Consider the following 25,361-nt stretch of genomic DNA (forward strand, 5'->3'; position numbering starts at 1 on the left):
AAATTTTCTCATTCGAATGAGCATATGCGTTATCACATCATGATTCAAATGCTGAAGAATCACAGAAGCTGTGATTTGTAGAGGTTATCTTATTATACTGAAGATACCTTTCTCCCCCACACCCCTATTTTCAAAGAAATTAAAACATAGTACATTGCTGGCTATTTCTGTGCTAGTATTACTCACTGAAGAATGGGAGGAAACTAAAAGACAGAAATGGAGCTATTTAAGACAAAGCATGCAATGATACTTGGTTTTGAAGAAAAACATCACATACCCAAATTTTCAGCTATGAAATCCCACTTCTTCCCATAGGTGCAACTCTAATGGGTAACCATTTGGAGAGAACAAAACACAAACATCTGAACAAGGACCTCAGGTGGATAAAAGTTTAAAAGTCTTCTCAGTGGGCTCTAGAACAATTAAAGCTAAAAATGGCTGCCTGGAATAAGGGCAACACTGGTGATTAGGAATCAGCACCATCTGCTAGTGGATGGCTCCGTGGCACCCAGGGTGCTGATTACGGAGCTGTATTTGTACAGGCTTCAGTGGGGTGAGTCACCTCCTCTCCTGGATGGGAAGGGATACCTCATGTTCTAAATATATGAAAATATTGAAGACAATTAGAATAGGAGTCTTTCTGATGACATCAATAGTGCCTAAAAAAATGAACACCAACAGAGAAGGCCAGGTGGAGGAGGACTTGTGCAAAGCCTACCAGGATCATTACCTGCTGGGAATGAGAAGGAGTCATGGTTCTAATTCTGGTTTTGACCCTCGAATTGCTTGAGGATGAGACATTAAAACACTCCAGAGTTTAATTTCTCTGGCTGTGAGTTGAGAAAGCCTTAGATGAATACAAATGGAGCAGACACACAATTCCTATTAGAAAGTTTTGGATGGCAAGTGCCCATCAGGTAAATATGTTCTCTCTGATAACAAAAAAAGTTTACTGGGCACATGTTTAGTGCCACATTCAGGGACAGAGGTTTAAATACAGCATAATTTTTTAAAATTTATTTTTATTGGTACATGTTTGCAGTGCATAATGTTTATATTCATCATGGGGAGTTGGATGAAGTTTAGCTCTTATAATTTGGTTATTCTTAGCACAGTGACTGGTTTACCAGAAGTACGCGGTAAATACTTGTTGCGTGAATTGATTCTGCATACACTGTCTCATACACATTAAAGGAAAACATCTTTTTTGAGGGTGAGGGTGGGAAGGAGAGCTAGTCATCACAAAAAGAAGGTCAAGATGGGCTCCCTATGAAAAGCCAGTTCCTACTTATAATTAGAAACTTCATTTTATATGATCATCAGGAGGAACACATTCCATGGAATTTGGCAGTAGCTGGATTTGAACATTTGAAATAATTAAGAAGTTTGCTCACTTTGAAGTTGTTTGACTCCTAGAATATTGCTCCCTGTGGGTTATGTAAATCACATATTACAGCGAACTGAGTCACCCACAAGAAAATGACACAAATTTTCAATCCTACAGGAAGGCAGTCCAAGCCAGCTTCCTGATGAGTTGACTGATGGCTCCTCTGTGAACTGTTGAGCAGGAATTGAAGTAAACAAGGCCTGATTTCCTTCACTGAATCATAGGACTTATCTTCCTCTGTGGTAGCTGGGTTGCAGAAAGGTAACTGATGATCTCTACTTGGCCACTGCTACAGGTTTAGCAATGCCAGAGGTCGAAAATGAACTTAATGTCAGTTTGATGGGTCACAATGAAAAGTCAGTGACAGTCCATTCTCAGAGTGGCTCCTCAGACCCACACGACCAGCATTACCTGGTTCTTTTTAGGGTGCAAAATGTCCAGACCCAGACTTGCTGAATCAGACCATCGGTGCCCCAGGCTGATACATGCTGAGGCTTTGAAACTTCCGATGTGTGATGTTTAACACCCCAGTTAACAACCAAGCATTTATTCTTCTTAGTTTCACTTACAAGGGGTGATCGAAAAACATGGTGAATGTTTCAGTTTTAAAAATTATTACAGTAAAAGACACATTTCTATTACTCACCCCCAATACTCAAAATATTCCCCTTGCTTTGAACACACTTATCCTACTTACGCTATTTTGAAAGACTGTTAATGTAGTCATGTGTATGGATACTAAACCTTAATAAACCAAAATAAGATTTCTTGTTTTCTCAATAAATCTCCTGCTGTTACACAATGTATGACCCTTTTATGGGCAACAACAGCAATTCACGTAGGCTCTCTACTTTGCAGAAAGCACCTCATGGCACATGTGCTGTGGGGAAAACACAGCGAGTATGAGTAACTCTTCCCTTCTCTGTCTCCCCGTCTAGTAGGGGAGCCAGAGCCCACATGAGGCAGGCAGGGTGGCTGCCTCATCTGGATGGCTCCTGTCAGATGGGGCCCATCTGTGTGCCAGCTCTGGGGCACCCAGAGGTAGAAGCCTCCTTCATGGAGCTCATGTGCTGGTGGGTGGACAGGTCATAAACAAAAGCAGCACATAGTAGATGAACAGTAAACATTTAGATACACAAATACAAGGTCCGATAAAAAATAGTCAATGCTTAAATTTTTTAATGCTTAAAATTTTAAAAAATGTATTACAGTAACAACCACATGGCCACAAATCCCCCTCAAAACCTTCCCCTTCGCTTCAAGCACACTTATCCCACATTCTTGCCACTTTTGGAAGCACTTCGGAGGTCCTCTTCTGCGAGTGCCTCTCCTTGCACGGCTGTGGCTGCCTGGATGCCCTGAATCAATTCACAGCATTTTCCCTTTATGGTCATTTTGACTTTGAGGAAGAACCAGAAGTAGCACAGTGCCAGATGTAGTTGATATAAGGTGGATGAGGGCCAAGCTTCGTGTTTTTACGAGCTGCCTTTCTGGTGGATGGCACTTGGCAGCAGCATTCATCGTATTTTTGATCACTCCTGGTAAAGACACTCATCAAAGAGGACTTCCCGAGCTGCTGCAGAAAAGTGACAAGAATGACGGGATGAGTGATGTGAGAATAGAGCACATCCTCAGTGCTCTGGAGAAAAGCAAAGCCACACACAGAAGCACAGTGTGCCGGGGGAGGCTGGCGTGTCTGGGTATCCAGGTCCCCAAGGCCTCACTCAGCCCAATGGCTGGGGAGCTGAGTGTGGCCACATTGAGCCCCATTTCCACATGTGTCTCCCTGTTTTAGAATAGCTTGCAGTGGGGTTCAATTTGTGATTTGTAAAGGTCCTTCCTTTGCTGACTTTGAAGGCTTGGAGGAGCCAAAGTGGGGGACCTCTGCTTCCTGCTTCAGCCAGAATGGAACTTGTAAGCCAGCCCCCTGCATCCTGTCCCTGTGAAAGTTCTGTTTGAAAACCTGTTTCTGCAGGTGATGAAACAACAAACCACAGAACTAGACGCCCTCGGGGTTGTTCCAGCTGTGGCTTTCCAGTTTTTAATTCTTCATAAAGTCTAGGAGGATTCATTAGCAGGAAGAGATATTTTGAATTATTTACAGTAAGTTATTGTAACAATATAAGGTAAAGGGATAATTATTTCTATTAAGCACAACTTCTATTCACCATTCATAATGGTATTTAAAATCTCTGCACTTTCCTTAGGAAGGATATATTTACCTTTTGTACTTCCCACCCTAATTTAAGAACAGAGGGAACAAGTACTTCTGTGGCTGGCTGAAAATACAGATATTTTTGGATTTGGACCAAAATTTCCAAACAGGCCAAATCCCAACTGGAAGAAGCAAAGTGCCCTCCAGTTAGTTCCAGTTCTCATCAGGACTGTGCGCACATTTCAGCCTTTGGCTGGCCTTTGACTCACGAACACACCAGCACTGAAATCATGTTCTCCCCTTACCCACTAACACATGTCTTGGTCACTTAAAAATATTATGATCAGGATGATTTTTTTCCTCCAGGAGAAATTAAAAGAATAGTACTCAGAAATGACAAACGGGAAGCTCATTGGTTGCTTGGACTGAAAAGTGATGGCATTTTCCTTTCAGAGCACCTCCCAGCTCAGCCTTAATTCACCGCCCTCCCAGGGTGACTGTGGCTTCCTTTCGTCCTTGCTCCATCAGAGAAAGCGTGTGACATCTAATCTCAGCGATTTTCGAGTCACAGTTCAGCAGGTTCCCGGAACTCATTCATTCGCCCTAACTGAAATTTTGCTGCTCCTGAAACTCACCGCCCTTTCTCCTCCCTCCGCACCTGTTCCCCGGCATCATATTCTCTGCTTCCATGAGTTTACCTTTCATAGATACCTCCAATAAGAGACACGATGGAATATTTGTCTTTCTGCGTCTGCTACATTTCAGCTAGCACGATCTCCTCCAGCTCCATCTACGTGTTGCAAATGACAGTCTTCCTGTGTGTGTGTGCGTGTGTGTGCATGTGTGCGTGTGTGGGGTACTGGGGACTGAACCCAGGCCTTTCACAATGAGGTACATCCCTTGCCCTGTTTTTATTTTTTGAGGCCGTGTCTCACTAAGTTGCTACACTGCCCGGGCTAGGCTTGAACTTGTGATCTTCAGCCTCCCACAGTGCTGATATTACAGATGTGCTTTCCCAAGCTCGCCTGATTTCTCTCTTTAGTAGTGTTTCCATATGTGTGTATCTTACACCTCTTATCTGCATTCAACCACTGAGGGAGCTCAGGTGATTCCCACAGATAAGTCTTCAACACACTGACTTCATCTCATTTGGACACATACCCAGAGGTGGCAATACTGGATCATATGGTAGCATTATTTTTAATTTTTTGAGGAACCTCCATACCAGTTTTCCTAATCGCTATACTAATTTACATTCCCACCCGCAGGGTGCAAGTTTCCCCTTTCTCCACATCTTTGGAACATTTGTCATTTTTTTTTCTGATAATCACCACTCTAGCAGGTGTGAAGTGATAATTTGCTATGGTTTTAATTTGCATTTTCCTAATGAGCTTTCCCCCCTACATCCTGTTGATCATTTATATGTCCTCTTTTGGAGAAAAGTCTATTCAGTTTTTTTTTCTTATTTCTTGATCAGGTTATTTGTTTTCCTGTTATTAAGACTATGGCTTCTTTTAGAAAAATTTACTAATTTCATTATAAGCTGATTTTTCAAAAGCTCAGCTGGGCCAATTATTTATAAGAATAAAGGGAAAGAAGAGACAGTAACTGTGCTTTGGTCAAAGTCTGTGGAGATTTAAGGTGGTGGGTGAGCTGGTAGTGAAATCACAGTTCACACAATGTAGTTTGAGAAAGGGTGGCTCTGGATGGCTTAGAAGGTAATGAGAAGCAAGCTGCAAACTGCTAACTGCAACAGCAGAAAGGCAACAGAGAACCAAGTTCCAAACATCAGGCACGACTGATCTCTTCCTGAGGGTTCTGTTGTAAACTGGGAGAGTTTCACAATCAATGAAACCTTTGCTTTTTGAAAATGAGGATCACAAGGAAGAAGAAAAGATAAAATAAGGAAAGCAGCAAAGAATGAGCTACCACTGAAATATTAGTTAACTTAGGATGCAAAATTTGCAAGTTTTCTTTGTTGGGAGCATGCTGCCTCTGGAAATGATGTACCGCCTGTAGGAAGGAGCAGACACTGGGGAGGTCTTAGATCTTAGACGAGAATGGAAGTCAGTGAAAACAGATTTCCCTAGTGCCTACTCTGGGATGATGCCTCGTGGCAGAAAGGAGTAGTTTAGAAGCGTACGTTACAGTAACCTGTGGTCACCCTTGCTCTGGTGAGCGACTTAAAACCCCCAAAGATGTCACTAGACTTAACCTAAACACCCGAAGGCTTGGTTTGCACTCTGTGCTGTCCTCCCCAGAATGTGTTCAACCCGCTGGCACCTTGGCTGGTGCCAACTCTCCTGGAGATGGGAACGCTGCTTCTGAGACACCACGGCCATGGCTGCACGCACCAAATCTGTGTGCCTGGGTCTTGCAGGAGAACAGAGCGGAATATGGAGGGATCAGGCTCCCTGCCATCTGTCAGAGTGGGCAGGGCAGTCCGCTCAATCTCAACCTGCAGTCATGCTCAGCAGATAACAGTTTCCACACCAGAGGGTCTGCTGGCCTCAGATAAGAATGACTTTCAAATGGTGACCGTGAGAAGCCACAGAGCAGACGCGACTCAGTGCCACTCCCCTGAGGTTCACCCAGAGTGCTCAAAAACCCAGGTGGCACAGGTGGGCGTGGGGGATGGGACTCTTGCCCATTGTTTGCTGTGTACTGAGGCTGGACACGATTCCTTGTGTGGTCACCATCATCATCCTCATCACCGTACTTAACATCTGCATTCCCTGAGCTACCAGTGCACTCTCTCCCCTGTAACTACTAAGAACACACAGTGTCACATTTTTATCAATGAAACTGAGACCCGTGTATATCTTTTTGCATTTCTACTTGTGCTCCTAACCAGTAAGGAAATGGCAACTGTTCTTATTAGAAACCTGAATTCTGAGTTCTCTACCCCTCTCTTGATCATAACCCTTTCTTTGGCCTTGGACAAATATCTGTGTGTAAGACGGTGGCAGGGAGTGGCTATATGAGGTTAGCATGAAGGTTCCTATGAAAACCTTGTCCAAATGTCATTTCAGACCTTCAAATCCTTAAGTTATTCCTCCCAGGTATCTCCCAAGTTTTATTAGCGTTTGAGTAGGATGCCCTGAAAGGCAAAATCTCTACTTAGTCAGCTTTGTTGCTATCTGCTTGTCATCATTTCTGAAGGAGTCATTTAAAATATTATATATTCTATTCTGTATTAGTCCAGTATTTATAAATGTGGGGATTTGTGAAGTTCTTGTACACCTGGCAAATATCAAGGTCCTGCTGTATTTAACTATCCTCTCCTACCAGGTGAACTGCAGGACAAAGAAGGGAAGACATGGGTTTGGATGACTTTTGAGCATCCTGTGAGTGACTTCACTGCAGTGTGTTCAACAGTTAAGGCTGTGTGGAAATACTCCACCAGAGCAACGCTAATCACATGACACTTACTTATTTTGCCCATATTGTGCACGCCAGAAAGTCAGCACCTAGGAAAAGGAAAAACTTCAGGCAAAAAAAAAAAAATCTAAAGCAAATAACATGTTTTCCCCATAGACTGGTATGGAGGTGATGATGGTAGGGCGGTAGAAGGGAGATTAAAAAAAAAAGTAAACCAGATGTAAGAACCCACCTTCCGTACGTGATCGTCCTCCATGGTACTAAAGGGAAAGGAAGTGATTTCACCAGTGTGCTCATGCCTGACATGGATACCCCGGAGGACCTGATGGAGCAGGGAGTGCTAGGGTCTTAACACTGACAGGGGGAGGCCAATGCGTTTGCTCTTCTTTCATTTTTGCAATCCACTCCATTATGAGCTACACCATAATACAGGGCACCTGTCCTGCCAGGCTCCAGGGCCGGGCTGTGTGCCTTGACGCTCTCCTGAGGAGTCTGCTGCTGTGAAAATGAAGTGCTCCAGGCTGAGATTTCAAATCTATTATCTGAAAACAGGAGAAATCAATGTGTAGAATGACTCTAGTTTTAAAGAACGTGTACCACAGAGGTAACCTCTTGGAGCCTCTGTTTCTTCTGTGAAATAAAGATGCTCTGCTAGACTTTCTCCACATCCTCTTTGGCCTCTAGCAGATAGGAGAGAAGAGGTGAAGCCAACCAACTACAACCCAAACACTAGCACCATGCAGGGCTGTGAGTCTCAGACCTCTACTCAGGAACTCCAGGTCTCTGCTGAGGACACAGCTGCTTCTCCACAGGATTTCCCTGCTAGAGCAGTGGTGCAGGCTGCCCCAGGGCACCCTGCCTGGGGTTTGAGGACAACATGGGACAGTTCAAGGAGGGAACCGAGAAGCTGTCCATGACAGCAGCCCAGAGGGCTAGCAATGGAGCTGGGGTGGCTGGTGGCAGAGCCCGGAAAGGAAACAGACAAATGGAAGAATACTGTGAAGGTGAGTCAGGGAGGGAGGCCACAGGGTCCTGTAGGCAGGCTCTGAACAGGACCTACCTGTGAGAGATGTTGCCGTCTCTCTGTGGAGGGGTGGATGGACAGTGCTTGGGACAATGTGTCACCATCAGTGAGGCCATTTACACTCATGTCACATGGAGAAGGCTCCCGAATGCAGCTCAGCCTGGTAAGGTCATGCAGACCTTTTCCTGGTACTCACTTTCATAGGTATCTTGGGTAATTCAAGCCTCCTTGGTTGGCCCTTGAGGAACACTTCGAATTTGCACATTGTAAACCCTGAGCTTCATCTGAGTATTCCTGTGCACAAATCTGTATCTGCCTTAGCAGCTCAAGGAGTTTGATCCCATCTGTACCGTCCACTGATCTTTCTAACTTTCCATTCCTCCAGCTCCCTACGAAAGCATCCAGAGTCCAGAATGGAGCAGATGGATCGCAGGAGGGTTTAACTGGAAGATAAGCTGGAAAGTTGTGTTGAGGCTAGATTATCAATGACTTCGAATGTTGGATTTACTGGACTGGTGATGTTTGCACAGGGTGTACTGTGTCACACCGCTACTTGAACACGCTAATTGGGCAGCACAGGAAGAATGCATTGGTCAGGAGAGGACTCTTGAATCATACTACCGATAGCAACTCGTTGAACTAGATATCAGATGATAAGAGGTAATAGCTGCAGGTAACTGTTATGCTCTGTCAGGGACTTGCTAAATAAAATGCTCTATGAGCCTTATTATCTCACTTGATCCTTCTAGCAATTCTGGAATAGAATCACTAGCATTCTGTGAAAGAGTAAACAAGAGGTTAGACATATTTAGGGCACCTGGTTGAGGCACAGAACTAGAAAATGACAAAGTCTGTCCTGAACAGACACCTGTTAGGCAGAAGGTAAGAGGTGGCCAGCGGACAGGAGAGCCTGGCGCTGTCAGTGCAGCTGTCCGGTGACAGAAGCTCCCTGGGGGGTGGGAGTCACCTCCAGAGAGGTTTTCTGTGGACCCCGGAAAAGAAATCTTCCCGTTTTACATCGGTTACCTCAGGTGTAAGAAAGAACTTAGAAGTGGTTCGGGGCTGAACTGCTGGGAGGGAAGACACCTGCCACACTTCGCCGATCTCACCAGTTCTCCCACGCACTGGACTCACACTAAACTCAGAAAACGGGAGGGGTTGTTCTCCGCTTTGCGCCTCCGCTCTGCTGCCACCGGATGCGTCCCGTGCGCGCTGCATTTCTCGCCCAGTCTAGTTTGTGATGCATGTGGCCTCATTTCTTCTTTTTGCCCTGGTGGCTCTGAGGTGGGTGTTACCCTTGCACTGTCCTTGGCTGTCACGTGGGGCACAAAGCTCTGCACTCTGCCCCCGGCCCAAGGCACCTGGCCAGGGATCCAGGAGGCGATACCTACTGATGCCAAAGCTCTCAGGCACCAAGCAGCAATTTCGGCCGCAGCTTGGTTTTTAGGATGAGCCACTCCTTGTCAACGGCTTCCCCCTTTTAATAGTCTCACTAAATACTGAGTGCTAGGTACTGATTTATATAGAAAATTTGTATGCCACTCTTTTGGGTATGTCCTCCTTATAAAAGGGAAATGTTCAGTGGTGACAACTACCAGAAAGGATTATTAGATGATACTTGGCTTTTCAACACCCCTAACCACCCCAAATCCACCTTGTATGTCATAGCCCCATCTAGCGATAGGGCTGTCATATGCTCAAATTTCACCCTGATCTTTTAAGGCAAATGTAGAAGGAAAGAAAAAAGAAATCTATGGACATAACCTCGTTTGGTATCATCCAGAAAAGCACACAGGCCAGTAGGACTAAAGCCTTCACATTCCGGGCTGTGCAGACCTCGGGAGGCCATGGCTGGTTTTCAGTGCTATGGCCGAGTGCGCGCGAAACCGATGAAGCATGAGTCACCCTCATGAAAACGGCCTGAAGGACCTGAGTGACAGCTGAGCATGGATTTCCTGAGTCCACAAAACGGGAGGAGGGGGGAGGAGGAGGAGAGGAAGAGGAAGAAGCAGGAGGAGGGGAGGAGGAGAAGGAAGAGACGAAGGGAGGGGAGGGAGGAAGGGAAAAGTCAAACTGAAATCAAAACTAAAAACAAAAGAATACACTAAAAAACCAAACCCACTTTTTAAAAAATGGAAGTGAGGGGGTGGATTCTGAGGGGGATTATTGAAAATGAGTCTTTTACTGCAACAATCTTTTTGTTTTGGTACCGGGGATCCAACGCGGGACCTTGTGTTTGTGAGGCAGGCGGCAGCACCACTGAGCTAAATCCCTGGCCCATGCAACAAACTTTTAACTGAAGCGTTTGCTGTGTGTTGGATCAGACCAAGGCATCTGTTAAGAGCCACGGCCTTACTCCAGTGATTCTCTGCGTGGGGGGGGTTGCTCCAAGAAAACTCTCGATGATACCTAGATGCATGTTCTGTTGTCACAGTGGGGAGGTTGCTGCTTATACCTTGTGCATAGAAGCCAGGGACACTGCTAAATGTCCGACAAGACAGCACCTACAACAAGGAACTGTGGCCCAGAGCACCAGGAATACACAGTTGAGGAACCCTGGCTTACATCCCCGCCTCCAGCTCCAATCCAGCCCCACACTCTGTGCGCAGCCTGCCCTTCAACTGTGGGCTGCAGCCTGCCCTTTCCTTCATGCCTTTAGTTCAGTTGTCCTGACTGCCTCACTGTCCCGAATGGGTTCAAAATGTCTCCCTTTCACGGGCATTTTGACTTTGGGAAGAGCCAGGAGACACATGGTGCCAGATCTGCAAGATTGCATGTTGTGGCGGGAGTGTGCGGTGGGTGAGGCTCATTCAACTCACAGATAGATAGGAAAGAGGGAAGGGACCAGGGTCCCAATATCTCCCTCTTGGGCATGCCCCCCGTACTTCCCCCACTGGGCTCCACCTCTTTTGTTGTTGTTCTGTATTTTGAGACAGGGTCTCATTATGTAGTTCAGGCTGGTTTTGTACTCACTATGTAGCCCAGGCTGGCCTCAAGCTTGTGGGATGATCCTCCTGCCTCAGCCTCCAGAGTCCAGCACTAAGGTGCTTGCCTCTTTAAGGTTCCTTCATGATCAGTGGCCCCATGGGCCCGGGAGGGAATTGTAAGGTCTATGGCAGCACCTATGTGTGCACAGGCGACGACTTCCTGGTCTGTCTCCGGAGAGGACTTGGTGGTGAGGCCACCTAGTGGCTAAGAGCGCCTCTACATCCGGGGCCTGGGCCCTAACGCCCTGTGTACTGGGAAGAGACTGAGCTCCTCCCAGGATGGGCTTCCTCCACGCCAGGGCTGGAGGACAGGATGATCCCTCAGAGCCAGGACTGTCAGGAAGCAAGGACAAGCTCAGAAGCAACGACACAGGCTTAGCTCCAAAGTGCTCCTTCTGATCAAATACGGGGCAAGAAATCCAGACAATGTGAGCAACAGAATGACCAACAATGGAATAAAATAAAAACACACAGTTAATACTGAATAAACATATGAGAAAGAAAACTTCCTTAGTCCATTAACGAATCTCAGTCAATGAATTCAGAAGTAATAATGCTTCTGTCGTTAGGAGATCACATGGGCTCTTAATAACTGTCAGGCAAGAATAATCAACAGATGCTGAAACTAGCTGGTAAAAGTGGGTCAGAAACAGTGGAGATTTTACAATTTTGGGGAAGCCCATGGCTTGATGGAGGAACGTATGATTGTCTTTTTGTTTAAGCAGTTTCACAGAAAGATTGAGAGAAAGGAGTCTAAATTGGGGCACATTGTAGATTCAAATGAGCACATATCAGCACACTCATCATCATCAGTGCCTGGCAAAATAAATATTTGTTAAATGAAAGCATGATATATCTCCATTATGTGTGATATATGGCTGTGGGGTCCCTGTGGGTCATCAATGTGTCATTGTGACACACGAGCAAAGCAGCTGGTGGTGATTTTGCAGCCTAAATGAATTTTCATCATTTCAGCAGACAAGTTTGAAAGGTTAGGTCTTCAACTATGCATATTGCTTAGCATTTTGATGTTTAAAAATTTTCTAGTCAGTAGGATACAGAAGGTAAGCTTGAATTATTCCTTTGTATTCATAGAATATTTTAATATGAAGCTCCACTATATTAAACTAATAGAATTACCAGTGTGCAAAGTTACTATTGAGGAATACAAACTGTAATATGTATGTTTGAAAATTTTCATGATAAAATGTTGGGGAAAAATTTTTTTTTTTTTTTTGGTACAGGGATCGAACTCGGGTCCTTGCGCTTGCGCAGCAGGCGGCAAAACCACTGAGCTAAATCCCCGGCCTGTAATATGTATATTGTACCTTGCATCATTAAACAGCATGCATGTTTTAAAAAATGTAACATCAGATCATTCAGATTTTTGCTCATTTATGTAGCAATATACATGTTCCTCCCTAGTCTAATACTGTACAGATATTCCTACCTGTTTAATGGCTGCTGGGATTTATGACACAGGAGTGTAAGTGGCAGTGCGGCCTTCTGGTAGCTCCACGTACAGCACAGCACTGTAGTTTTTGCTGATTGTAGGCTACAGTACTGTAGCTTCATGTTCTGTTATACATTACAGAGCTGCATGTAAGGGTTATGCAGATAAAGCGAAGTCATCAGGTTAGTTTCCTTTGACCATTTCTTCGTTCTGAATATCAAAACGTATGTACTGTATACAGTTCCTCACTTAGAGACCAACTCTCAGGAACAGAACTTGGTCTTTAAATAAGGAATGGCTGTAGTTATCCCAAAGCTAAGATGATCTGCCTTCAGAGCCATATAAAGCAAAAGACCTCGAGGATTCACTTGCCTTGGGATTTTCTTTTTGAAAAATTTTTATGAGTGCATGTTTGCCGTACATAATGTTTACATTCCTTGTGGGGAGTCAGTAAAGACATCTTAATTCTTTTTCTCTCTTTCCCCTCCCTCCATGTCTTGGTCTCATTTGAGAAAGATCTATCTCCCCATTTCCTATTATGTATCTTTAGTTATATTTTTTTACATAAGAGAAACCATGGATATTTAAGCTGTGTGTCTGATTCATTTCACCTAAAATTATGGCCTCTAGGTGCATCCATTTTCCTACAAATGACTCAAGCTTATCCTCTTTATGGCACAGTAGTACTCCAGGAATTCTCCCTCCCTACATGTCCCTCTCCACTGGTTGCACTTTCCTGCATTCAATGTCATTTCAGAGCTTATACTCCCTCCCCTCATCCACTCGGCTGTTTCTGGTCCTTCCTGTTGCACGTGAGTATGCAGAATGGTGTCTGGTGTCCAAGACATTTGCTGATCTCACCTGACTGCACCCACCCTCTTGTAGTTCTCTGTTGAAGCAGCTGGGTGTGTACACGGCTCGTGGGACAAGACCCCTTGACAACCAGTGGCCTGTGGCTGTGGAACTGTGGCCTTGTTGATGTTCCCAGCATCTTTTCTGGGAGGAGCATGTGAACACGGAGACCTATTTATCACATCAGTTGTCAGGCAGGAAGTTTGTTATGTGCCTTAAAAATCCAGGAGTCTACCTTTATCTGCAGTTTCTGTTACCAGCAATAAACTACCGTCTGGAAGTACTAACTGGAAAAACCCAGAAATACATAAATCCTAACTGGCGAGTTGCACACACTTCTGAGAAGCATGGTGGAAGGTGCACAGTGCTTCATCCCATGGTGCCTAGACCACCCCAGCACCCACTCAGTAGCAGCCACTGTGTTTATCAGACCAGCTGTCATTGCACCAACAGGCTGGGCATAGGTGGGGCTTCAGGCACCCACTGGGGCCCTGGACTGTATCTCCTGCCACACAAGGACACCTCTGTGTTTATAAAGAGCATTCAGAAAAGGAGGTCAGAGTCAATTGCTCTGATTTATCTTCAGAGCTTGTGAGGAGAGGTAAAGGTGTCCCAATAATAAGAACAGTGAGAGTTTATTAGTGATGATGTTCAGGAGGGCCTGCTTGTGTGGAGCCCTTACTGTGCACAGGTGTAGTTCCAAGTGCTGCAAATGCCTTAGGTCATTTACTCTGGACAATATCAGGAGTACCGAGGAAGAAACTGAACCACAGAAGCATCAGTAAGCTGTTCACAGTGGAAGAGCTGGCCAGGCAGAAGGCCCGGGCTGAACACAGCAGTGTGTGCCAGAGAGCAGGGCCTCGCCGACTCGCTGAAGGATGCTCCCACTGTCACTGCCTTTTTGGTATAATCTCACTTTTAGGTAGAAGGAACCCCGTGGGTAGTAAGGTTGTTCACCCAACCTGACCCCACCCTCTGCCATGACCGCTCAGGGTGAGATTAGGAAGGGGGGTATTAACCCCATGCATTTGCACATGGACCTGAAATGAAATAAGTGACCCGGCAAATTCCACAGTCCTCACCACTCGGGCAGCGGCTTTAGGTGACTGTGTCGGCATCCGAAGACAGAAGCCCCCCAAGGAGCTGAGATTTGTTGTTCACAGGTCAAACCTGAATCTGAGGCTTTCCAGTGCAAACCCAGATGACAAACCCAGCAGCATTTTCAACGACCATGTCCGCCCAGCCGCAGTGTTGGGGAGGCAGCAGCGAGCACCCTATTCCCCTACACTTCCCTAGAGAGGGCTCCACAGCCATCTCCCTGGGGGTGGAGGAAGCCACATGGACAGATTATAATCCCTAGGATGAGCACATTTCAGCAGGAGCAACAGTAACACAAACCAAATGTGTTTCTCTCAGCTGAACTTTAAATTCCATGTAGTAGTTCTTTGCTGTCTATCAGGCATGCAACCACCTTACTGTGTTCAGCAAAGCTTTGATCAGAAGACAGTGCGAGGAACATTGAATAGATGAATTATTTTTTGTGCATTCTATCTTTCTCCCTTAGAATGAACACTCTAGATGTGAAACTACGGCCCGAACACCTATCCGAACATTTCTGAAACTCGTAAACTTGTCACAGGAATGGCCAGGTGGCTCACAGAAAGGTGGTGCCTGTTTTCCAAGCTTGCAGTCTCTCCAGTGGCAGTGGGTGCAGGGTCGCCAGGCGGCATTCTAGCCAACATCTGGCCACATCTTAACACAAAACCAGAGGCGGACTTGGCCGTTTCCCTGTGTGGAAACTTTAAATGCTTATGTATGAAGCTCTCATTTAGTGTCAGCAGCAACTACAATATGTCAGGGAGTTTGTGTGTGCCTGACCCTGTGCTGACCCTGCTGCTCTCTTCTGTGTGGGAATATCTGCCCAGGCAGTCTGTGTTTTAAGATATTCTCACATGAAGCCATCAGGCTCATTTCTTGAGCCACTTTTGGAGCAGCCTGTTTTAGAAGTCTGCGTCAGCTCATTTTTAGCACTCAACATCTTGTAGGCAGGGGGGGCAGGCGCACAGCGTGTGTAGGCTGCAGGGAGTCTGCAGCTGGGAGTGAGTCCTTCATTGGGAGGCACTGGACCCAGCCCGACAGCCTCCCGCGGGGCACTGATGCAGACACTGTGGCATGACTGCTGGTGACCTCAGGGTTAGGTCCTGGGCAATCTCTCTGTGCCTGTGCTCCACAGGTCCAAAGGGACAGACCCAGATGCTGTAGGAGATGGATGCCACTTTCGGGTGACACCAGATATGGAGTGGGAACAGTCCAAAGGGCCCTGGTCACTTCTCTGGGCATCCGTAAGAAGCTGGCATATCAGGATTGAGGAAGAAGAACAACGACCATTGGCTGTCCAAGGAGACTGATATCGAGCACTTCTTCATGGTTTTGGAAACTGCCCGCCTTGTTGTCCTGGTTACACAAAGATTGGTCCAAATGACTCCTCTCTGAGCCTCTGGGCAGGGGCCCGACTACCCGGCTCCAGAATTCTCTCCATGGCTGCCCTGGTTTCTCCTCCAAGGGCCCATGAGGACCTTGTGCCCAGCGCTGAGTCTAGACCTCCCACAAACCTGCCATTGCCGAGCTCCTTCGGCTGCTCCTGGCATCTAACTGGCAGCAAGCTTTGAGCTCAGGAGTTGGGGCTGAAACAGGAAGCCCGGCCTTCCCAGCAGAACTGGCTCCACACCACTACGCTGATGGAACTGCGGGGAGTGGCTCTCCGCTGCCTTCCCTCCTGTTCCCCTGGTCTGTGCCTTGGAACTGGCTGGCTTCCTTTTTGAGCACACGCCTTCCTAAAGCAGTGGGATGGAAAAGGTCCCACATAAATGGCTTTCAACCTTGGTATGCTCTGGAACAAACTGGGACACTTCTTAATTCTAATTTCCTGGACCCTGTTTCCTGTTGTCTCAATAGGAGAGGGTAGGCCCTGAGAGTCTCTGTTTTTATAATTAAATAGTTGATTATTTAAATTAATTAATTAATGATGCAGAAAGCAATTCTGCAACTGGTCTGGCATTTAGAAAGCAGCATCTAGGTGCAGAATTGGGAATATTTACTTATTTCAGCCCAAACCATGTAAGAATGCATCATTGTTTTCGACATTCTCTTCCCTGCAAATCTGCACAGGAGTTTAGGGTGACTTTTGGACAGAGGACCATGTTTCCTGTAAGTTAATTGTCATAATAATGAAGACCTGTGTAAGTAGACTGTTTCTGTGAGTGTAGCCTGTAAACATGGCATGCAGGAAGGTGTTTGGCAACTCACTCCATCTCGGCCACCATTACAGTTCATCTCATTGGTCAGTTGCATGACAGATGGTTGACAGTCCTGCAGCTCATGCCCTTCATCTCTTACCTTCTGCCTGCACTTTCCCCCCAAACTGCCTCTCCGATTGCTTCATGCCTATGCATCTCCCACAGTGAGGGCTGACATGGCAGACTCCAAAGGCACCTCAGGGCCAGTCACACAAGTGGGAAAGTTGCCTAGGAGGGTCCAGAAGGCTCCCAAACACCTTAATATGTTACCTTCGCAACGTGGCCACACATATGGCTTACAGCACCTCAGTGTCCACTCGCAGGCAGGGCCTGAGGTTATAGGGGAGGGAAAGGGTACCAAGAATGCAGGACATCTCACCTCCCACAGAGGACAGGAGGGAGAATGTTCCCTTCAGCATCCACACTTCTGGAGATCCAGCCAATGAAGTCAGCACAAAGTGCTCACCTGCACCCTCGGTGGCAGATGGAGACAACCTCCACCAGGCTGTGGCAGGCGAAGCTGTGATGATGCCTGCCCAAGAGGGAATGCTGCACAGGTTCCCCGGGGAAGAGCTCGGGCTCTGCTCTTTTGGGGGAGTGGAGCCCAATCGTCTACTTCATGGGCTTCCCATGGGGCCACAGGAGCTGTGGCCGATGGGGGTGGTGGTTATGCAGTGTGACAAGAGGAGCAGGTCCAAGGCCACAGTTGAAGGAGACTGGTCTGGTCTCTGTGTAGTTTATCTCACAGATAAAACCAGATCAAAGGCAGGAGTGAGGCCATCCATCCTGCCACACCCAGCTCAGAGGAAGGGGCTTCTGGGCCACCATCCATCCTGCCGCTCCTGGCCTAGAGGAGGTGAGCTGCACGGGTGCCAACAGCACCCCCTGCCCCCAGGTTGAAATGAAAAGACAGGTAAACAAGTTTCAAAACCAGACTTCCAGATCACCTACAGCAACCCCAAAGGGAAAGGAGATGGAACACTCTGATACTCAACCACCTGGACTCCCTGAACTGCCAACAAAAGAGGATCTGGAAAAAATGAAATCAGAAATACTCTCTCGGATAACAGCACAGATTGTGCTTATAGTGAAAGACATGATTAATAAATCTAGAGAGGAGATGAGAAACATGATGGAATCCCAACATAGGAAATAAATGGAACCCATAAAACAGATGCAAATAGATTTCCAGGAGGTCAAAAACTCCATTGAAAGTCTACACAGCAGAATGAGCCAATGTGAGGACAGAATTTCAGATATAAAAGATAAGATTGCACTTAGTGACCAGGAAAAGAAAACTTGCTTCAAAATTGTAAGGGACCATGAGAAATCAATCCAGCAGCTGCTAGACGATGCAAAAAAGAATAACATAAGACTGATTGGAGTCAAAGAAGAAACAGGAGAGAGTGCAGATGACATTAAAAAAAAAAAAACTGTTCACAGAAGTAATGGCAGAAAACTTCCCAAGCAGGGAAAAAAAATTGACATACAGATAAGTGAGGCATATAGGACTCCAAATACCCTTGATCAAAAAAAAAAATCTACACAAAGGAACATAATTGTTAAAATTCCAGAAACTCAACAGAAGAGCAAAGTTCTACATGCAGTTAAAGAAACAAATCACATACAAAGGAAAGCCCATCAGAATCACAGCAGACTTCTCAACGCAAACCATCAAGGCAAGAAGATCTTGGAGTGACATATTCCAAGCCCTAAAGGAAAACAGCCTCCAACCCAGATTGATGGACCCTGCAAAACTATCTTTCAAAATTGATGGAGAAATAAGATACTTTCATGACAAAGAGCATCTTAGGAACTTCATGAATACCAAACCAGCACTCCAAAAAATTTTCACCAATCTCCTAGGAACAGACAATGAGGATCACAACCCCAGGAAGCACAGCAGAATGAACCCATCAGGAATGACAAAAAATTAAATGTAAAGGGGGAGAATCCAACAAAAAGAAAAGGTCATGACAATGATAAGTCAATACGTATCAGTTATAACCATCAATGTTAATGGTCTCAACTCACCAATCAAAAGAAATAGACTGGCAGAATGGGTCAAGAAGCAAAACCCAACAATATGCTGCATACAAGAAACACACTTAATTCAAAAGGAAACTCATAGACTAAAAGTTAAAGGGTGGAAAACAATACTCCATGCGACGGGAAACTGAAAAAAAGCAGGAGTAGCTATCCTTTTTGCAGATCAAGTAGATTTCAAACCAACACTGATTAAGAGTGACAAAGGACACTACATCCTTGCAAAGGGAACAATCCAACAGGAAGAGATGACAATCATAAATATCTATGCACCAAACACTAGTGCACCCAACTATATAAAACAAATACTAATGGACATGAAAAGTCATATATGCACTAATACAATTGTAGTGGGGGACCTCAATAGCCCACTGTCACAAAAGCAGGAGTGAGGCATATGCTGGGCATGTGTGCCAGGTGTGTGAATTGGCTTCTCCATCCTAAACTCCACGTCCATCTGACCACTAGATGCTAGGCACTAGCTGGCCAGAAACGCTAAACACTTACATCCATCACCACACAGGTCCTTAGAAACAACACAGCAAACAAGATACCAGCTCAGCTAGGAAGCCATGCACCTGCAATGCAGTATGGATGCCAGATGGCCCAGGCTGATTCCTGCTGCAGGAGTGTTTGAAGGTCACAAAAGTTAAGGTCCAGCTTGCTTTCTGGTGGCCTCTACAACTTACAGCCAGATGCCAAATCTCCTTAGGTCCTGTGAACACATCTGATCATGGGACTCGGAAAGGGATTAAGGAAGTGGATTGCTGCATGACAAGTTCTCACACTTGGGGATTCACTCCCATGCATTAATATTCTGTGCACTTAGGTCTTTCAACTTCAGACACCTTACTCTTTCTACACTGCCACTCTGTCTCTTGTTACTCCTGAGGCCACTCATTGAGCCAGGAACTAAAGATAAAATGAGACAGAATACAGAGTGGTGGAGGGAACGGACATGAATAAAATAGTCCTCTAATGCTTGCAGCAACACCAGATTTATAGTCACTAGGCAGGTTGGAGAAATGGAGAGTTCTCTCCTTATCTGCCGTGCTATTTGTTCTCAATTCTCGCTCTTTCTGCCAAGGAGATTAAAGGGGTTTTTTTGTGTGTAATTTTGTTGGTAATTTCACTGTCAATTTAGAAATTGTTTGCTTAATCCACAGTATATTGATTAAGGGAAGAATTCTTCTCTTTTTCAGAAGTTATTCATTCCAATCTTCCTCTCTAGGTTTGCATTTGGGAGCAGGAAAAAAATAACCTCACTGAAGTCCCCTTGATGGGGGCTCCCTCTTCTTTCTCCAGAAGCCTCACCTTCCAGAAGTGGCCCCTGACCTTGATTATTGGCTACTGACCCCATGGCCAGTCCGCTCTGTGAGAAGTGAAGGACATGGTGTGGATGCGCCCTATTTTGGATCCTAGAGTTCTGGGATCTGAATTGAAGGATGGGTGGAAGGAGGCAGGCTTAAAGGAAAGCTTCTAAAAGTACAGTAAAATATAATACAATACCGAAGAAAAACCAGTAGACTCATTAAATCAAGTCTTGCAAAAGGAGGTATTGCCTTTCTCTTCAGTCTCCTGTAGAATGGACTAAAATCATCAGCGGCTTCCGAGTCTTGGTTCACTTGAGGTCACTAGTAATAGCCAGCTAGAAGCTCTGCAATGCCAGTTGCTGGATCTGAACCTCCTGGTGCCCTGGGGGGCAGCAGCTGCACAGCAAGTACAGCTGTCCAGAGGCTGTCCGGCGAAGGGTGACTTTTATTTTTTTATTTTTGAAGGGTGACTTTTATTTAGTGGCTTTGCTGAGTCACTACAAATGGAATTGCATTTGCTGAAAAGAAGTGGTGACAAAGTACAGGCATTTCCCTGAAAGACTTCTGCATTCATTTTCATTAGAGGCCAGGGCATGACACTATACAAGGAGACTGCGGTTGTGTGTAGACTGCAATTTCCCTAAAGGTCCTGGGGACAGCAGGCAAGCCAGGAGGCTGGCTGGGTGGAGGAGGGCCCCAGGAGAGACTTACAGCCACTCAGTCCCATCAGCGCAGTCTCATTCATGCCTCCATCACTTAATGAATGTTGAAATATGTGGGGACATCCACTTATGTTGGAGAGAACCCAGGCCTTATGAGGTTATGCAACCTCTGCCTTCAAAACACTTTCAGACCTAGCAGTGACATAAGATTGTACAGTGCCAGAATTAAGAGCAATACCAGATGTTGTGGTTTAGACCTAAAATGTCTCCAAAAGTCTCATGTGTTTGGAAGGTGATTGGGTTACAGGGGGCCTAAACTTATCAGTGTATTCATCCATGGATGAGTTCATAACTAAGCATGTTGCCAGGAGGCGGGGCCTGGCTGGAAGAGACAGGTCACTTTGGGTGACCCGGAAGGGTGTATTCCTGCCCTAGGCCCCCTCTATCTGCTTCCTGGCTGCCATAGGATGAGCAGCTGCTCTCCACCATGCCTTTCTGCCTCGGAGCCAGTCAGTCATTGACCAAACCTCCTGGAAACTGAGTCCAGTGTGTCTATGTTGTGGGAGTCGGGTATTTTGTCCCAGTGTGTGGAAAGCGACTGATACACCAGACAACAGTATGAAATACTTTTTCAAGCTGTCTAGATCATGATTTAGTGCCAAACAGGGGCTGGGGGAAGTGAAAATGACTGATCGGTGGAGGCATAGCCAGGGCAGGTTCTAAGCAGGCCCCTGAAGGTAGGGTAACACCTGGACAGGTAAGAAGCAGAAAAGGTGGCCATGGACCAGTGTCTGCATCCACCTGTCTAGGGTGAGGGGCTGCTTTAGAAGAAGGAGGAGGGAGTTCAGTGATGAATCAAGAGCACAGAATGGAGAGCCTTTGAACAGTGCCTTCTCCTTCTGAGCCTCAGGTTCCTTTAATCTCTGGAACCAGAACTGGAACACCTCTCTCACAGTATCACTGCAGTGACTGTAAGGAAAAACACATTGCCTAGCATGTAGGAGGCCCTCAGTAGATGGCAGGGAAAATCCTAGTTTCTTTCCTCTTGTACATGGTGCTTGCTTGAAACACAAAAAACACTTCCAGAGATACTGTGTGATTTGGTCCTCACCGCACAGCCTCGGGAGGCAGATAGGGCAGGTATGATATCCTCTTCCTGTAGGTCTTAGGAGATTTCTACTCTGTCTCCCCTCCTGAGGGAAACAGAGATGAAGAGAGAAATGGAAAAACATTCTGTGATTAGGGCAAAGACTTGAAGATTAGCGAAGGTGTTGAGATGATTTTAACTTAGTAGCTCCTAGGATGCCAGTGCACATTCCAAAACAGAAAAAGGAAAGGGGAGCAGTAATTCAGGAGGCAACTATGGCATACTGGGTGGAGAGGGATTTATTAAAGGGTGCCCCAAAGGCAGGGTTTGGGGGATGGCTGCTTAGGGAAGGGTCAGGTTACCATGTCCTTATCACCAAGACCACAGGCAGCAGCCCCCAGCAGCCCTCACAGCCTCTTCCTCCCTTGTAAAGTGAAGATGATGATGATGCCAACAACGCAGATGCTGCAACAGCTGTCAGGCCTGAGCACCAAAACTGTACCCATCCTGTGTCTGTGTCTTGGCTTCCATAAGGCTTCATGGAGGAGACCAATAAGGAGTCCTCCCAGCGAGGAATGCCCTGAGCAATGTCCTGGGCTCTGTCTAAGACTGGCCTCTCATGTCCCCGAGAGCTGAGCTGTCTCAGGGCACAGCCTGACCCTCAGAGACTCCTGCTCTGGAATGGTTGTTCCTCCCTGCAAGTCCAGGTGATAGAGCGCAGGTGCTGTGACTTAGCGTGGGTCAGGTGGAAACTGCGCGGGCTACACCAGGCCCACAGTGTGCCCTGGTCTAGTAGCACAGTTACTAGCAGAGACTGTGGGCTGTGGCGGTCATGGCTGACCCAGAGCTGCAGGGCACGGCCATGCCTACCTTCATGCATGGATAGAATCACACAGGGGAAAGATCAACACTCAGGATTCCAAATATGGCTTCTGCTGAAGGCTACTGACTGCCTCTATGCCTTCATGATGTTGAAAACTGTAAGCCAAACCATTCTGTGTCAGGGGCGGAGCTTCCAAGCTGTGTTCTCACACTGTGGTGAACTTGTGGAAGGCTCAGTTCTCCTTGGAGCGAAGTCGGGAGTCAGTCTGTGATCTAGGCCTTCCCTACTCTGCCTGGCTACTTCTTGCTCCACAATTTGTTCCAAATGACACATAAAATTCTTGTTTTTCCTGCAGAACATGTTACTTGTGGCTGGTGCTGACTCTTTCCCTTCTCTCTACACTTTGCCTCTTTGCTTCACCTCAGTGGGCCCAGGTTTTGAACAGGAAGGGTGCCTCCTTATCACAGAAGGGCTGCCACTTCACCCAAGTGTCTCCATATTCCACATACATTTTGCTATCATTTTTCAACCACACTGCATTCTAATAACCTGGGTACCTTCTTCCTAGCAATGGCTTAAGCCTGTCCTGAAGGAGTTCACGGGTTAGACACTTGATCCCAAGATTTGTGTGTTAATGAGATCTGGAAAGGGGCTTTTAGAGGCAACTGGACTCCTCCAGCCTCCAGAACCAAGAGTTAAATAACACTCTATCCTCTCTAAATTCTTCGGTCTTAGCATTCTGTAACAGCAACAGAAATGGACAAAGACACTGTCACTATTAGCTTGTGAATATCTCGGGATGAGGCCCCTTGGCCTGATTCATCCTGTTCCATAACTTCTGGTCTACCATACAGGTTTCCACGTTATGTTTGAATGAATAAAGACGGGAGGCATGAGATGGATAAATGTTCTTGAATAGCTTTCCAGAAAGTTCCAGCCTTCCAAACTCTACAGAAATCCTCCCAGTATGGAGGCCCATGTGGAGTTGGGTGGCAACTGTCAGCTTGCCCTTTCTCAGGAAAAAAGACACCAGAAGGGTGACCTGCCCCTGAGAAGCTGAAATCCAGGTAAGGAGGGCAGAGGGAGATACATGCTCATTTGGTGTGGGCTATGGAAGTCAGTCAGCTCTGACTCGTTGGCTACGATCCTCAGCTCTTACTAAAAGTTAGTTCGCAGGGACCTCTCAGGGGCAGCGTGATACTGGGAGGAAAGGAGCTCTGTATGGAAGCTGAACCATGCATGCCCTGGAGAGCTCGGCTTCTAAAGACTGTACAGGAAGGGCAGAGGACATTCTGACTTGTGGCCTTCCGTGCGATCACTCTGTATTTGTCTCAACTCCTGCTTATTGAACAATTTATACACCTAGAATTTAGCTGACCAACACGTCCACTTCTCTGAGATGCAGTACTAAATCAGAAGTTACCAAATTTAGCAGTGCAAAGTCAGATACTGAATGCTTAAAGGAATTGAGTAGATTACAGTATTCACACATTAAAGCTTACAATCTCTGCCCACAGTAGGTCTCCTCAGACACTGACTCTAGCCTATTTATCTTTGTTTGACATGTGATTCTAGAAAGGGACAGCATGCATTACAGTGGGAATGAGTGAGTTAAAGACATCATATTACAGTGATCCATGCATACCCATGCTTATAGCAGCACAACTCATAATAGTCAAAGCTTGGAAATAACCTGTATGTCCATCAACGGATGAATGGATAAAGAAAATGAAGTATTTACACCCAATGGACTACTGCTGTGCCGTAAAGAAAGATAAACTTGAGTCATTTGTAGGAAAATGGATGTATCTTGAGACCATAATGTAACATGAAATAAATCAGACACGCAAGCTTAAATATTGCATGGTTTCTTTTATATGGAAAACTCATAATACAAATAATTTAAAGAACAAAATTAAAGACAGGGAAACAAGGGAGAGGGGAGGGGGACGGGAAGGAAGAGAAAAGGGATTAGAGAAAGGGAAAGAAAAATTGTAAACAAAGCTTTTGGAAATGGGGAAAGGAAGAAGTATTGAAAAAAAGAAGAATTAAAATATGCTATGCACAGGTACAAATTCCCTATGGTGGATGTGATCATTGTGTGTGGCCAACACGTACCAAAACAAAAAATAAAGACAGACAGTAGGAAACAGGGTGATAGGTCTATTGCGAACGGAAGGGGATCCAGAGACAGAGGGAGGGTTAGGGAGGGGAATACAGATACAGTGATGTAACAGGTACATAATTTGAGGCTATTCCACTAATGATGGGAAAAAGCAAGCAATGCTCTGCCTTCTCAGAACGTCCATCTAACCCAGGAGCTGGAGGTCACACAGATGACCTTTGGCACCAAAGCCAGTTTGAGGGCTCAGGGAGAGGAAGGGCTGAGGAGGAGAGAATGCTTGTCTGCAGAGCGGAGTGAAATCTGCAGGAAGCTATCTTGGCCGTGGGCGGAGAGGTGCATGGCTGTTAGTCTCTGGGTGCTTGATGGGTCTGGAGGTCACAGGGACACAAGTTTCCTGAGGCTGGCCTGCTTGTCCATTCCATGCACTGCTGCACCTCAGGTAGCCAGGAGGACGCGTGCTGGGCAGGATCTGCTCAGTGAATCTGAATGAACAGTGAATGCATGAGGTCAGTGCAGCCTGAGCCCTGGGCGCAGGGTCAGAAGGGTGAAGAGGTCCACCGGACAGCGGTGCAGACCACATGGGCTTTGGGGGTGCTGGGCATGGTTTTGCTGTGACTGAGAATGATGGGTATGAAATCCACCAGCTACCAGTTGCTGGCCAGAATCCAGAGAGGACAGGAGTGGACACAGAGAATCCACGAGGCAGGGTCATTGAGGAGAGGCCACTGGGCTAGCTAGGACAGGGATGGTTACCATGGGGACCTGTGGCC

At 46.3% G+C, this 25,361-nt stretch overlaps 2 protein-coding genes across 7 annotated transcripts in view; one reads left to right on the forward strand and one right to left on the reverse strand.

Moving 5' to 3' along the window:
- Positions 1–25,361, reverse strand: part of Dlgap1 (DLG associated protein 1) — a 779,881-nt gene that overhangs the window by 312,402 nt on the left and 442,118 nt on the right. The window lies entirely within an intron of this gene.
- LOC101715604 (UPF0462 protein C4orf33-like) overlaps positions 7,801–25,361 on the forward strand; it is a 142,303-nt gene continuing 124,742 nt past the window's right edge. Inside the window, exons 1-4 of the mRNA XM_087188774.1 lie at positions 7,801–7,927; positions 11,009–11,122; positions 14,315–14,489; positions 15,473–15,581. Coding sequence (XP_087044900.1) covers positions 7,801–7,927; positions 11,009–11,122; positions 14,315–14,489; positions 15,473–15,581 — 525 coding nt within the window. The remainder of the gene's footprint in view (positions 7,928–11,008; positions 11,123–14,314; positions 14,490–15,472; positions 15,582–25,361) is intronic.

The sequence above is a fragment of the Heterocephalus glaber genome, unplaced genomic scaffold (genome assembly GCF_053883595.1).
Source record: "Heterocephalus glaber isolate CG9 unplaced genomic scaffold, H.glaber_assembly_v1.0 deba00000331, whole genome shotgun sequence".
Lineage (NCBI taxonomy): Eukaryota > Metazoa > Chordata > Mammalia > Rodentia > Bathyergidae > Heterocephalus > Heterocephalus glaber.